Genomic DNA, 14,078 nt, shown 5'->3' on the forward strand with positions numbered 1-14,078 from the left:
CTACACCTTTCTCCCACATATGAAAAAATTTGCCCAGGCAGTGTTTTTCAAATTTTTTATCTCACGGCATGCTTGAACCTATAGTTAAAACTTCTGTGGCACGCTTAAATTATGTTGATCAAAAAAGTAAAAAAAAAATATGTATACTTATTGTGCTTTGAACTTTTTCTGAAAATAACTTAAAGATTTTATTTTCATGGCACATGGATTGAAAATCACTGTGCCTGGGAAAAAATGGCAGTAAATTAATAGCAGAGACAGGCTCTGTAGCATAGAGCCTCCAGGCATTAGTGAGAGGCCCAGCAGCTCACTTTTGTAGTACACAGAGCCAGGCCACTCTTAAAACACCCACCCTAAGGCCCTCCTGTAAGTCTGCAGCCTTTTTAAAGGGAAAAGACAGGTGAAAATAACTAAACATCAAGCCCTTATTAAAGGAAACAGTTTATTTTCAATGCTCTAATATTCTGCCTTGTTCTTGGTCCTTGGACAGAATTAGAGGCCTAAAGAGTTTCTACCTGCACAGCAGCTGAGGGTACAGGGGTAAAGCCAGGTTTTAGTTGGGTGAGTCCTACCTTATCTGTTGTGCATTTTTAAGGAGATGGCAGTTCAGCTCCTGGTGGTTAAAAAATGCAACTCCCAAGCTTCGTGCTTTAACTTTCCTCACGTGTTAAGCAGAAGTCATATACCTCTGTCATGATTTCCCAGACCACAGTCTTAAGAGCTGCTGGGACAGCAGCAAGTGAGGCTCGACTCCTTTGTCCACAAGCCCACTCATTTAGTATCTGAGTGATGAACGCCAACTCTTCTCCAGAACTGGAGTCTCTAGGCTTTTCCACCATAATCCTGAATCAGGTCAGGTGAATGCTCCTTCCTTGAGGATTTGGGCAGGAAGCCTGCAGTCAGTGGGACGCCAAGCAGCCCCACGTTTGCTTCACCTCTGAGCAGGAGTTCTGGTTCTAGACCCTGCTACTCTCACACCAGTGACGGCCAGCACTGGGCACCAGGGGTGGCGCTAGGCTCTCGGGCCTCCTGCTGAGGCCCAGGCAGGGTTCCAGAGCTCTGGTGAGACACTCAAGGCAGGGCCCCTTTCCAGTCCTAGCTCTGGGCCAGCACCGCCCCCCGGTTTGGCTGCACCAGTTCACAAACTCGCAACTGGGGTTCTGGCAGGTGGGGCTCTGCCAAAAACAGGTTAAATAGGGTTGCTAATTCTTCAGAGAAGTCCTGGAATTAAGTAGAAAAATGACAGAATAAACACTAAAAACAGGATCTACAGAATTACAGACATAATTCTGGATGGTTCATCCTTTTTACTACAGATCAATCCCAGTATCAAGCCCTAGCTAATCAGTGGGTACACAGTAACCTGGCTGTTATTTTCCTCCAACTGCTCTCTACAATGAAAGGGCTATGAAATGCCATTAGTACTTTGGGAGGCTGAACTCTAATGAGAATTCACTATCTACTCAGCACATCTATTTCATCTTGAAATGATTAGTCTCATTTTATACACAGATGAGAAAACAATGCTTAATTTTTTGAGTGATTTGGGCAAAGTAATTGAGTACTAGCTGAAATCAAAATCCAGGTTATTCTGATTTTAAAAACCCACACACTGTGCCATGTTGCCTTCCCTCCCTCTTCCCCGTCTCTACTAACACAGAATACTTGACAAAAATTCCCCTAATTGGGCCCATTACTTGCCCCCATACAAACAGGATATACAATGCCCGCTCCCATGTAACACAAAGATAAGGACTCCTTACCCCTGGCCACTGGGCCTCATGGAGGCTGCCCAGGCAGGCCTCGATTTCCGTCTGTCCCATCAGACCCTTCTCGACCAGCTCCCGGAGCAGGAACAGCAATAGATCCCACTGCAGGACACAGAGGAGGACCCAACAGTAACCCTGACTGACCTGGACTGAGAGAACTGGAGGCAATTTTAGCATGAACAGGAAAAGGGCAATAAAGGGTAGTGGATAAGAATAGACTGCAGACAGCTCTGAAGGCCTCCTGTCCCCTGTTTCCGACTCACCTCTCTCGGCCGTGTGTCTGCCAGAAGCCCCACATTTCTTGGGCTCAGCAGCAGCTGGAGTGGAACCGGCCCCTGGAAGTCATCCTTCCACAGGGCGAGCAGCATGTGCAGAAGCCTCCGTGTCTGCCCCCTCTCCAGCCTTTGGTGTGCTGGGGGCCCTAAGATAGGAATTTGGTCTGCAACTATGGAAAGAGAGGAAAGCCAGCTCTAATGATAGCAGGTCCAGGCTCTGTCTTCCTAATCTTGCTTGTACCCAACCCTGAGATTTGGGGGATCTGGCAGGAGAGTGATTTGATTGAAAAGAACCATACCAAGGAGGGATGCTAACTCCACAGAGCATTTTGCCAGATGCTGCTCAGCAGGTGGGCACAGAAACTGTGGGGGGGGGGGAGAGATTCTTAGACATCAGTGCCACCTTACCACTTTAAGGATGGCCCTCAGTCAGTGTGACTCTGGTTATTAAGTCTTAGATAAGGACACAAAGAAAAGCATCTTTCGTGTGGCAGATGCCACATCTCACCTGGCGGCACCGCAACGTCTGACCCAATTGGCCTAAGAGCTGCTCCAGGTGCTCTGGGGTCACTCCCTCCTCAGGGTCCCGAGGCCCCACAGCCAGGGAGAGCACGTCCTGTAGAGAGCAGGGTGAGACTTCACACCAGCGTTGGGACTAGGATACCACAGATAATTTAGCTTGGGGGTGGGGATCAACCAGTGGAGAAAGGCAGAAGGAAAATAGGGCCCTGGGGAGTGATGTAACTGAGCCAAGAGGCCCCTAGACCTGGGACCTGGGTGGGACAACACAGCCAGAAGCAACCATGTGGACAAGAGAGGGAACAGATGGGGCAGGTGGGCTGAGGGATGGTAGGCTAGGGAACTAGAAAGACGCTACTTAACTTGAGATAAAACTGTCTACCAGAATCTCGCATCTTATTCTTAACGCATTTAGGTTAAGATACAGTCTCAACACTTTCATGCTTTTCTGGTCATCATCTATAAAGAGTTGAGGTTTCAATACAGAAACCCCCTACCCACCAAAAACCTAAGGCCCTAAGCCTTCCCTCCCTCCTATAACTCCCATTTTCATTCACTGCTTCTGGGTCTATACCAAATCTTTATTTCTCTCTCAGAGTCAGGCAATAAATATTTTAGGCTTTGTGGCCCATAAAGTCTCTGTTCCAACTACTCCCCAGCCTCCATAACATAAAAGCTGCCACTGATGACTCATTAAAAAATGGACATGGCTGGGTTCCAACACAACTGTTTACAAAAACAAGTAGAGGCTGGCTGTGGTGGTTCATGCCTGTAATCCTAGCACTCTGGGAGGCTGAGGCAGGAGGATTGCTTAAGCTGGGGAGTTTGAGACCAGCCTGAGCAAGAGCCAGATTCTGTTCTAAAAGTAGCCAGGTGTGGTGGCGGGTGCCTGTAGTCTCAGCTACTTGGGAGGCTGAGGCAAGAGAATCACTTGAGCGCAACCAAGAGTTTGAGGTTGCTGTGAGCTATGATGCCATGGCATTCTACTAAGGGCAACAAAGTGAGACTCTGTGTCTTAAAAAAAAAAAAACAACAACAGACAAGTAGTGGGCCTGATCTGGTCCATGGGCTGTTTGCTGTTTTATAGACAGTCTGAATTTTTAAAAATCAAGTTTATTCACAGCCTGTGACTAAACAAGCATCTCCTTCCACATAGAACATTATTGAAATCATACCCAAAATACTGGGTGACGGTCCTTTAGAGACTCTTCTACTACACTTTAACCGCACTCCCATCAGCGTCTGTGTTATAAGCATTTAGTCACATCTACCCTTTTCCCCTTTTGAGTGATTCAAATGCCAAAAATCACAAGGTAACAATTAGGAAAGCCATTCAGTTCAGCTTGGCCCTACCCATCTCACTGAGTAACTAACAAAACAGGAACTAGCAGGACAACACAGAAAAGGTCTACACAAAACACTGGAGCTGAGGTGAGAAAGGCAAGAAACCAGGAACAGAGCAGGGAGTGGGAGCAGGGAAGCCGGAGGGAGTAGGGTAGCTGTGTACTTTGATCTCGGAGATGAGGTGGGAGGGGAGGGGAGCGTGGTGCTCACAGGCGCGGGAGCAGCCCCTCCGCTCCCCCCAGGCAGCAGGCTCAGGACCCTGGGTTCGGAGTGTGCGACTCACTGCTGCCTTCACCTCCCTCCTAATCAGCGCTGCAGGGCAGAGGAAGAACAGAAAAGGGGTCACCTGAGTGCCCTGCACAGGCTCACCATACCACCCACACCCATCACTGTTCCCTGCTAGCTGAGTCCCCTCTTCCCCAATCACCTCCAACTCCCTGCTAGTGTAATTTTTAAAAACTTGGATTCCAACACAACTGTTTACAAAAACGAGTAGTGGAGGCCTCTATGGGAAGAGAGGCCCTTTCCCAGACCTCACCTGTGATGTTAGCTGACAACCAAGCACAGGCTTTCTCCGTGGCAAGCCCCACGGCAATGTTCTCTGCACTGCTTAGAACCTGAGAACCAGAAGAACTGCAGAGTTGGGCCAGGGGAGTGCTGGGTACAATAATGGAAGCCAGAACAGGACTGACCCACCCCCTGCACCCTGCACAGCAGCCTCACGCAGGCCACGCATGTGCTTCTCCCACCACAATCCCTGGCCTGCCAGCTGCAGGCCTCCTTTCTACGTACAGCTGCTGGCGTCTCCTCTGGAAGTAGGGCACGCACAGCCCCAGGGCTCTTCCTTTGGCAGAACCTAAAGGGAGACAGGAGGGCAGTGATGTTAGATCTTCTAGCCTGGCTCAGGAAGTGAATGCCCTGAGCCTACCAAGCACCTGAGTGGGGAGGCTCTGCCTGGAGCAAGCACTGTCCCTCCTTTGCCCCACCCCGGGGCTGGAGAAACAAGAACCCCTATCACCCGCCCCATAGCATCAGACATGCTCCCAATTCATCATTTGTACTTTGTGCTACAGAAGTCCTAAAGCCAAAGACGTGAGCCTATAGAGGAGGCAGATAAAAGAACAAAAAGAGGGGTGGGTGAGAGAAGAAGACAGGTAAAAGAGAAGACATATCAAAAGGGATATGAATGTGGAAGAGGAAAGAAAAGAAAAGAAAAGAGCTGAGGGGATCAGGGGAGGGGAGAGGGCACAAATAGACTGGTGTTCTTACTCCCGTCCCTGGGTCAATGCCTGGGTCCCATGGGGGCACAGCTGGGAACACAAGATCTCCAACAGCTGAGCTGGATCACCCCCATCCTGTCCCTGCGTCACCAGCTGCTCCTGGAGAAGTAACTCTGCCTGGCGCACCAGATCTGCCACCAGTGTGGCCCTGCAGCAGGGACAGCAAGGTTTGGGGGTATTTGGAAGGGTTGAATCGGAAAGGGGCTGCAAATTCAAGGAAACCTGGTCAGAATTTCCTTCAAAGGGTGTTGGCAATTTCAGCCCCCACACCTCCAACTCCCACCATCCCACTGACTTTCCACAGTTTGGCAAATGAGGAAAATGAGGAAGAAATAGCAAACAAATTAGACCAGGCCCGTCAACCACTCTTACTTGATATGTTTGACACAGTTCGATCCAATCCTCTCTGCCACAAACTCCACAGTCCTGCGCAGGGAGGGTGGTTGGTTGTGGAAGAAGGCCTGGGCCAGCTGTGCCTATGTGGAGGAGAGACAGGCAGTGCAGGCTTCCTTCCGCCTCCCCAGGGGCCTGCCTCTGCACTGCCCTTGCCTGCCTCTGCGCTGCCCTCACCTGCAGTCCCTGGGGAGGCTGGGGAGGCTGGGCTCCCAGGCCGGTGGTGGTTGTAGGGGTGATTTTCCTCACGAAGCCCCCGCTCCGGCCACTGCTGCCAGATACCCACGAAGCAAGCAGTTTCCGGAGCTCTCCTGCAGCAGGGAAGTCCAAGTTCTTAGTCTGAGAACCTCTCACCTTACCAAGCATCCTGGACTGAAAGAATTTGTGGCACCCAGGGAATGCCCAAGAACCTAATGCTATGAGGGAGTCAGACCAAAGGGGTGTCTCTGGGTACTCACGAAGGGGCAGGGCAGACTGGGGTGCTCACCGATGTAGGGACAGCAGGTGTAGAGCAGCTGCTGGTCCACCACAGGCACACTGTCCTGGGGGAGAAGAGGCGGCATCGGGAAGGCAGGCAGGCTTCTGTCCCTCCCAGTGTACCCAGAAACGGGAAAGTCAGGCAGGACAATTCTGTGACATTAAGTCTCTATCCTGGCTTGTCTCCTGCTTGGCCTTCCCCAACAGCCCACTCCCTTTATTTCTGGGGTCCCCATGGCTCTGGCTAGACCTGAATACTCACCAAGCCATGCTCTGAGGCTACGGTGTCTGCTTCAAAGGCATCCAGCTGATGCTCTTCCAGAAAGAACAGGTCCTCAGGGACTACGGGAATCTGGCAAGAGATAGCACAGTCACCAGTTCCAGTCAACTCTAGAGACTCATCACACCTCCCACCACAGGGGGCCAGGCTTTGGGCACCAGGTTCCAAAGCAACCTTCTCTGAGATTACAGTAATTCCCACACTTCTTCGGAGCCTTCACCTTCTGACCTGTCTCATTTAGATTCAGACATTTTCCCCACCTCCAGCCATTGAAATCCCACTCCCTCCATCTGGCCCTCACTCGGCCCACCTGGAAAAGCCAGCCCAGGACAGCAAGGAGCAGCAGCTTATTCAGGAAACACATCTCCCCTTCATTCTCCTGCGATAAGACCAAGCGCCTGAACAGTAAATGGAGGGTGTGAATGGATGGGGCAAGTGAAAGCTCTCACTGGCAAGGTCATTCTCAAGAACAGACCTCAGAGGGACTGCTGGCATGTAGGCAGCCAGGACCTCTTATTTCCCCTCCCAAGTCTGTATTCCCTGTTGGCTGGGCCACCTCAGGAATTAAAAAGGAACAATGAAAGAACAAATAACTGCCCGCTGTCCGTCTTTGAGCAGCAAATCCTGCCTTTACTGAGGCTCAGAGGAAATGGGCTCTGTTAGCAAGCATGCGGCACAGGCTGCTCAGCCTTCTTCATGGACGGCAGGCTTCAGCAATGCTCTCTCTCATTTTCTCTCAAGCCTTAGCCCTTTTTTTTTTCTTTCTGAGACAAGAGTCTCACTCTGTTGCCCGGGTAGAGTGCCATGGTGTTATCATAGCTCACAGCAACCTCAAATTCTGAGGGTCAAGTGATCCTCCTGCCTAAGCCTCCCAAGTAGCTGGGACTACAGGCATCTGCCACCACACCAGACTAGTCTGTCTATTTTTAGCAGAGATAGGGTCTCATGCTCCTGAGTTCAGGCAATCCTCCTGCCTCAGCCTCTGAGAGTGCTAGGATCACAGGTGTGAGCCGCTCTGCCCGGCTTGCCTCAGCCTCTCTTTACTCACCGATGTAGGTGCAGCAGCAGAGTAAAGATGCTCCGGTAATAGTCCAGCAAGGGCACAACATGGTCAGCAAAGGAAAGGAACTCCACCACCCAGGGCACAGTGAGCACCGCTCGGCGGGCCCACAGCCCCTGCTGCAGCAGAGTGTGCACATCCAGGACTGGAGGGACCTGGGAAGGCCAGTGCTCAGTCAGTGGCAGGTCCCCAGGGGGGCTGGGTAAGGCCCTCTAACCTGCCTGGTTTCCAAACTAGCAGAGGAAACCAGACAACTTCAGTGCCTTGCTGGTCCTCCCAGCTCCCTCCCTACCAGAATCTCCCACCCATTCACCTGGCTCCTGAGGGCCAGAATGGAGTCCTGAAGCTCACCAGTCGGGGGTGGTTCAGGCCCCCGGTAAGGCAGGAAAGCCACAAAGCCCAGGAATTTAGCCAAAAGCCTCAGGCTAAGCAGCACCACAGCAAATTGCCTCCGTTCACCCTGAATGGAATCAAGGGAAATAAAAGGCCCTAAACATAAGGCTTCTAGAACAATTCCAAATCTGTTATATAAAGTTTTTCTTGAACACATCCCTTTCCTTCCTAATCACATCCCATAAACTCCCATCCCGTGTCCTAACCTGCCAGTCCACATCGGACTCCCCATCATCACTGGGCTCATGCTGAGGCAGGGCCAGGCTGTTGAGCTCCCGGATCTTCAAGCTCAGACTATCCATGAGATGCTGGTTAAACTGGAAGCTAGGAAGGAGGGGAATGAGCATGGGACGAGGTACATAAAAAACCAGAATTAAGACGAGGTACTCCAGACAAAGCGTCAGTGGGGTAGATGGGGCGGCCAAGGAGCAATGAAGTCAGCAATGTGGGAGAGGAATGAGACATGAAATGGAGTCAAAGTGTGAACCAGAGATTACCTGGCTCCTCTCCTACTCCAGGCCAAGGAGGCTGGGGAGTTCCTTATGCCTTTGGGAAGCCAAACCTCTCCTAGCCTTTGCCCCATTCCCTGCAAGACACAGGGGACTTTTACCTGCTGGCACTAAGGATGAAGTCCTTAAAGAAGCCTTGACAGCCTGGGAAGGTGGGGGGCGGGCAGGGTCCCCCACTGCTCTGAGGGGCCACAAGCCGTTCCTGTAAGCGCCGCAACCGTCCCAGCTTGTCAGCTCCTAGCATGCTCAGCACATCTGGAGTTTCACCCAAGACAGGACCCCCAACACCATCAGGGTGCTGACACATCTGCGTGAGGGAGGAGAGAGGAACAAATCGAAAACCAGTAGGTAGGAGGCAAGGACTAAGCAAAACACGGAGAAAGTACTACATGCATTTATGAAATGCCAACTCTGGGTCAAGTGCTTTGGACGTGTTTTTTAAGGTCAGCTTTATGATCTTATTTTACAGGTAAAGAAACTGAAACTGCACAATTAAGCATTTGCCTAGGGTCCTGACCAGGGGTCCTCAAACTGTTTAAACGGGGGGCCAGTTCACTTTCCCTCAGACCGGGGGCCTGGACTGCGGGCCCCAGGACAAGTCGGCTGCTAAGCAGGACAGGCAGTGGTGGCAAAACACCCAGCAGGCCGGATAAATGTCCTAGGTGGGCCACATGTGGCCCACGGGCTGCAGTTTGAGGACCCCTGGTCCTGACAGTGAGGGTTTGAAATGAGGCCTGGGCACTAAGCATAAATCAAGGAAGAGATGGGCTGGGTGGAGGGCCTGGGGCACACCTGAGAGTACTCTGGTTTTTCCCTGACCATAAGAGGTTCAGTCACTACCCAAGGAGTAGATTTCTGTTCTACCTGCCGGGCTGTCAGCTCTGTCTCCAAGTGCTAATCATTATTTAGCTGCCTATAATACCTACTGTTCATTGTAGATTAACCTCCTACTGGGGCTATTACCTGAAGAAGTTGTTTTTGGAAAAGCCGAACAAAGTGGCTGTGGCTGCAGGCTGCGGAGAGTTGGCCCATCATGGCTCTGAGGGATAAAAGGCAGGAATAGAGTATGAAGGAAGGAAGAGGGAGAAAGATGTGAAGAGAAAAACCCATCCTTGGGCTTTTTTTTGGAGACAGAGCCTCCAACTGTCACCCTGGGTAGAATGCCATGGCATCACAGCTCACAGCAACCTCCAACTCCTAGGCTTAAACGATTCTCTTGCCTCAGCCTCCCAAGTAGCTGGGACTACAGGTGACCACCACAATGCCCATTTTTGGTCGTAGCTATTACTGTTGTTTGGCAGGCCCGGGCTGGATTTGAACCCACTAGCTCTGGTTGTATGTGGCTGCCACCTTAGCCACTTGAGCTATAGATGCTGAGCTCATCCTTGGACTTTTTGATCCTTTACCAAGGACTTGAGCAGACCCTGGTAAGGGATCTATTGTCACCGTGATCTCTCAAGACTAGAGATATATTTAACCAACAAGAATGCCATCCCTCAAATCTTCAGTCCACGTTGAGTGGCAGTGAATGTCACAATCAATGGAGAAGGTAGATGTCTGGCAACAGAGTGCATCCTATAAGGTTGTCATCTACCCATGCAAAGTTGTCAGACCCACCCAAATTGGATGATAAACAAAATAGAGGTTGGAGTGGTCTATCCAGTGACTAAGAGCTCTGCGCTTTTCTAAGCATTTACCATTACAGAACAAGTATGAGGCACTTCTGAGGGGAAGACAAATCTCCGTTGAACAGAGACAGAGCTGTCAATAACTAGTGGAAGAAAACCGCTCTGAGCTGGAAAGAGTGGGGGAAAAAGCCTTTCTTTAATCAGCTCCCCAGGCATTACTGAGCTGCTTGCTACCAGAAGCAAGAGAGATAAGGTGACCAGTATATGAGCACCCACCTGATTCTGCTGCCCAAGCCCTTCTCAAAGTCCCAGCCAGGCTCCTCATGGCGATCTTCCCATTCTCGAAGCACCTCATAAAACACATCCCTGACACACACAAGAATGCCTGATCAGTTGAGGCACAGCTGCCTCTAACTCATTCCCAGTAGAGCCTTCCCTTGCATGGAAGAGCAGAGGACAGGACAGCCCCGTTTCTCAATCTCGCCACAGTTCTCTGGATGATAATAATTCTATAGACCCAACATTACTTTTACAGTGCAGTTCATCTTGGCACACCTTGTCTGAGAACCCTGAGACTACAGTCATATACCTATGAGATGCCTGGCTAACCTCAAGGGTTCAAGTCCATGGGCAAATCAGAATGAAGCCATGTGGCCCTTGAAAGGGCCCGATGGTATGAACCCACCACCTATTGGTGCCAATCTCCTACTAGTTTTTATAAAACTAAATAGCTATCTATTTAAAAGAAAAGGTAACCTTATTCCTTCCCCCAAAGTTCCCTTTTTCTTATCACCTCTGTTTTTTAAAAGTATGAAAGGCTCGGTCACTGGAGAAGTTGGCACGATTGTCCGTCTCTGGCTGAAAGGAGACAGCTTGAGCAGAGGGTGGCATCGCCAGAGAGACCTAAAATATGGCAGGGACATTAGGAAATGGAGCCTGCAGGGTCATCCTTAGAAAACTTCACCTTCTTATTCTTGCTCAGAGTCAGTCCACATGACACTTAAGTATTGTGAGCAGAGTTTCCAATTATGAAGGATAGGAAGGGTCAGACCCAGGGTAGTAGACATCTACGCTGGGATCACTACCTTGGCAACACTGCCTTCATAGGCAGCTCGAAGGTGGCCTTGCAGAGCTGGTGAGAAGCACAGCAGCCGCTCATTCTCAGCAAGCAGCTTCAAGGTCCCTTTGTCTAGGTGGGAAAGGACCCTGCAGGGGCAAGAGCACATATGACTGAGACTTAGACATGAACTGCTAACAGGAAGCAAGTACGTGCACACCACACAGAGCATATCAAAAGCACGGAGCAGGAACATAAGCCTAGATATGTACAGTAAGGTCATGGGCCAAGGATCAAAACTGATGGAGGCCAAGGGGAAAGAAATGAGACTATAGAGATCAGGGCCAGGAGAGAAGGACAGAGACATTAGCTATAAATCCAAAGGTCAGCTAGGACACAAGGGTCCATTTGATTGTTTTAGGGGGAAAAGTCGCTGCTTCGACACAGAATTCAAGATTATAGGTAGGAAAGGTCCAGGGCCACTGCAACTGTGTTAAGCACAACATGCATCCAAGTAGCCAATGCAAATAAGGCCCAAATGCTTCACTCAGGGAAACTCACTGAAACTGACGTTCCAAAACCCGCACTGCAAAGAAGACGCAATCGTGGATGCTCTGGAACAGTGGGTTTTCCACAAAGTCTAGAAGGATAGTACCAAGCGTCAGTTAAAGATCATCCCGTCTCCAGACCCCCATCTCTCAAAAGAAGGCTTTTTCACTGACCTAGGGCATCTGGACTCGGTTCAAGGTTGTTGTTCTTGGCAGTGACCATCCTCCGGACAGTAAGGAGCTGAAGGACGAAGAAAAGCTCCAAGAAGAGGTTTGGAACCAGGTTCTCTGGATACAAAAAGAGATACCATAGTACTAGACACTACTTGGAATCCAGGTTCAGTTCTACATGCCTGATCAATTCTCTTACCCTGCATTTTCACAAGTTTATAATTATCACCACTCCAGCTCCTTCTTTCTCACTCACCAGCAATGCATGAGGAGTAGACAAGGGCCACCAGTTCCAGGCGCTGCCGGCAAGACACTCTGGCAGGGTCAGCAGGTTCATCTGTGAGGTTTCCTGTCCGGGTAGGGATTGGTGATCCCGATTCTGGGGTGGGACAGGTGGGGACAGGTGACCGCTGCAGCTGCTTAGAGCTATGGGGATAAAGAGATGCCATGAGCAATGAGCCTGGCTTCCCTACTACAGCCACACTCAGGTCCCTCCAGAGAAGACAGCAGCAGCCCAAGAAACCTATAATCCCCAAGGGGAAAACAAGTCCAGGGTAAAGCCATGCGGATGTCCCACAGGGAGGAAGCTAACATTGCAGGGAGTGGCAAGGCCATACCGCTCCTTCCTGAGCATCTCCCGCTCTTCTTGCAGACTTCTGCACCCTGGGGGAAGGCCTGGGCCCCAAGGGCTAGTGTCCAGGGCTGAGGGTTGGGAACTGGGGACACAGCTGATTGGGGGTGAGGTGAAGCAGGTCTTGGGCTTGGAGAGTGACCGCTCTTCGCTCACCGGAGTTGGGTTGATCCTGCGTGAAGGCTTCGTCCTGCTGAGAGCAGCCACAGGTATTTCTCAAATTCCTACCTTCAAACACCTCCCCCTCCACAACCACAACAGCTGAGCCTCTCACCAAAAAAAAAAACCAACCCCCCCCCCCATCATCATAGTTATCTCACACTCGACCACTGTTGTGCTCTGCTGCAGAGCACCCAGCCCTGACTTATTGACTACCCTAGCAGAGCCTTAGAGCCACCCATCTCCTGCATGAGGGCTGATTCTCACCCTGTAGGGCCGGGGGGAATCGAGCCTACGGGAGGGAACTCCTCCAGGTTGCTGAGGTTTGGTGGATCAGAGAGCGCCAGGCTGGGACTGCTGGGGTTGCCGGAGCTCCTAAGCCTCCGGCCCCCGGCCCAGGGCGGGCTCTCCCCGCTGACCCCCTCCTCGGCTGCTCCCGGGCCGCGGCCTCCTCGCTCCCGGGCCGGTCCGGGGCACCGCCTCCTGCCCCCGCGGCGGCCTGGAGGGGCCTCGGCAGCGGTGCTCGGGGGTTCGGTGGGAGGGAAGAGCTGGCTGCGCGCCCCACGGCTGCCCCGCGAAGGGCCTCCTGGCCTCCCTGGCAAGGCTGCCGAGGCGCCCGGGGCCTTGGCGGGGGTTGGGGGGCCCTGTGGGAGGACGCGGCTGCTCTGCTCTCTCAGGAAGTTCAGCAGGAACGGGACGAATTCTTTCCGTAGTGGCCGGAGTGAGCTCAGAGCGGCTGCCTCCCCAGGGTCATCCTGGGGAAGAAGAAGAGGTTGAGGAGCAAGAGGGTCAGCTGCCAGGCCTGGGGGCACGAGCAGCCAGGGCCGCAGGTCGCGCCTGGGGTGGGTGGCCCACTCCTGGGCGGCCCAGGCACCGGCGCCCAGTTGGAGCTCACTCGGCCCGGGCCGGCAGCCAGGCATCCCGGAGGAAGGGAACTGGAGGGCTGATATCTCCCGCGGGAAGCAAATTCCCGTCAGGCATGGGGGCGTGTCAGCGCGGTACCTCCGAACTCTGAGTGCTGCGCGCGATCCACCGTACCGCTGCTTCGACCGACACCTCCTCTCGCAGCAGCGACTCCAAAACCGCCGCCATCCCGGTCGGGGCGCCCTGGAGCGACTGCGCAGGCGCCGGCGCGCCACGGGCGGCCTGGGAGGCGGGGCCGGGGGCGCAGAGCGGCCGTTGGGTCGCGGGGCGGGGGGGGGCCGGAAGCGGGGCGGGGCCAGCGGGCGGAGGCGGGGCCAGCGGGCGGAGGCGGGGCCGTCTTTTGCTCGGGCCTGTAGTGGAGGCTTGGCTGGGTCCGCAATAGTCACCAGCACAGCGGGTGGCAGACTGAGCACAGTCACGCAGTCCCCAGGCTTGAGCTGAGACTAGGGACCTTGCGGGAGGTACGCAACTCTGGGAAGACCAAGGGCCCAGGAGAGCAGACAGAGGGTAAAGGTGAGAAATTCTCCGAAAAGAGACACACCACCCTGTGACTGCTCTAAGCACATTCAAGAGTTGTTTTCTAGATTCAGCGGTTACCGTCCTAAAGAAGTTATGAAGTTAACATAACCTCTCATTTTGACCTTGTCTTCTCAAAGGCTGA

General features: G+C 52.4%; 1 protein-coding gene across 2 annotated transcripts; it reads right to left on the reverse strand.

Annotated features, from left to right (window-relative positions):
- Window positions 1–428: 428 nt before the first annotated feature.
- On the reverse strand, window positions 429–13,606 carry CDAN1 (codanin 1). Of its 2 annotated transcripts, none has more exons than XM_012806385.2 (28): window positions 13,496–13,606; window positions 12,761–13,248; window positions 12,321–12,527; window positions 11,960–12,129; window positions 11,707–11,820; window positions 11,546–11,624; window positions 11,013–11,133; window positions 10,721–10,830; window positions 10,204–10,293; window positions 9,263–9,338; window positions 8,401–8,606; window positions 7,997–8,114; window positions 7,711–7,857; window positions 7,386–7,552; window positions 6,648–6,735; window positions 6,320–6,409; window positions 6,068–6,122; window positions 5,758–5,891; window positions 5,560–5,663; window positions 5,177–5,335; window positions 4,700–4,763; window positions 4,446–4,524; window positions 4,071–4,219; window positions 2,553–2,660; window positions 2,344–2,407; window positions 2,033–2,214; window positions 1,764–1,871; window positions 429–1,221 (listed from the first exon to the last, which is right to left on the reverse strand). In XM_012806385.2, the coding sequence occupies exons 1-28, from the start codon at window positions 13,583–13,585 to the stop codon at window positions 1,096–1,098; spliced, it is 3,693 nt and encodes a 1,230-aa protein (XP_012661839.1). In that variant the 5' UTR covers window positions 13,586–13,606; the 3' UTR covers window positions 429–1,095. The 2 variants fall into 2 exon arrangements, with proteins under 2 accessions (XP_012661839.1, XP_003791806.1); XM_003791758.3 differs by having other exon boundaries at window positions 1,096–1,221; window positions 12,321–12,524; window positions 13,496–13,605.
- Between the last annotated feature and the right edge of the window lie 472 nt (window positions 13,607–14,078).

Source organism: Otolemur garnettii, unplaced genomic scaffold, assembly GCF_000181295.1.
Source record: "Otolemur garnettii isolate 467f Iridium unplaced genomic scaffold, OtoGar3 scaffold00050, whole genome shotgun sequence".
NCBI lineage: Eukaryota > Metazoa > Chordata > Mammalia > Primates > Galagidae > Otolemur > Otolemur garnettii.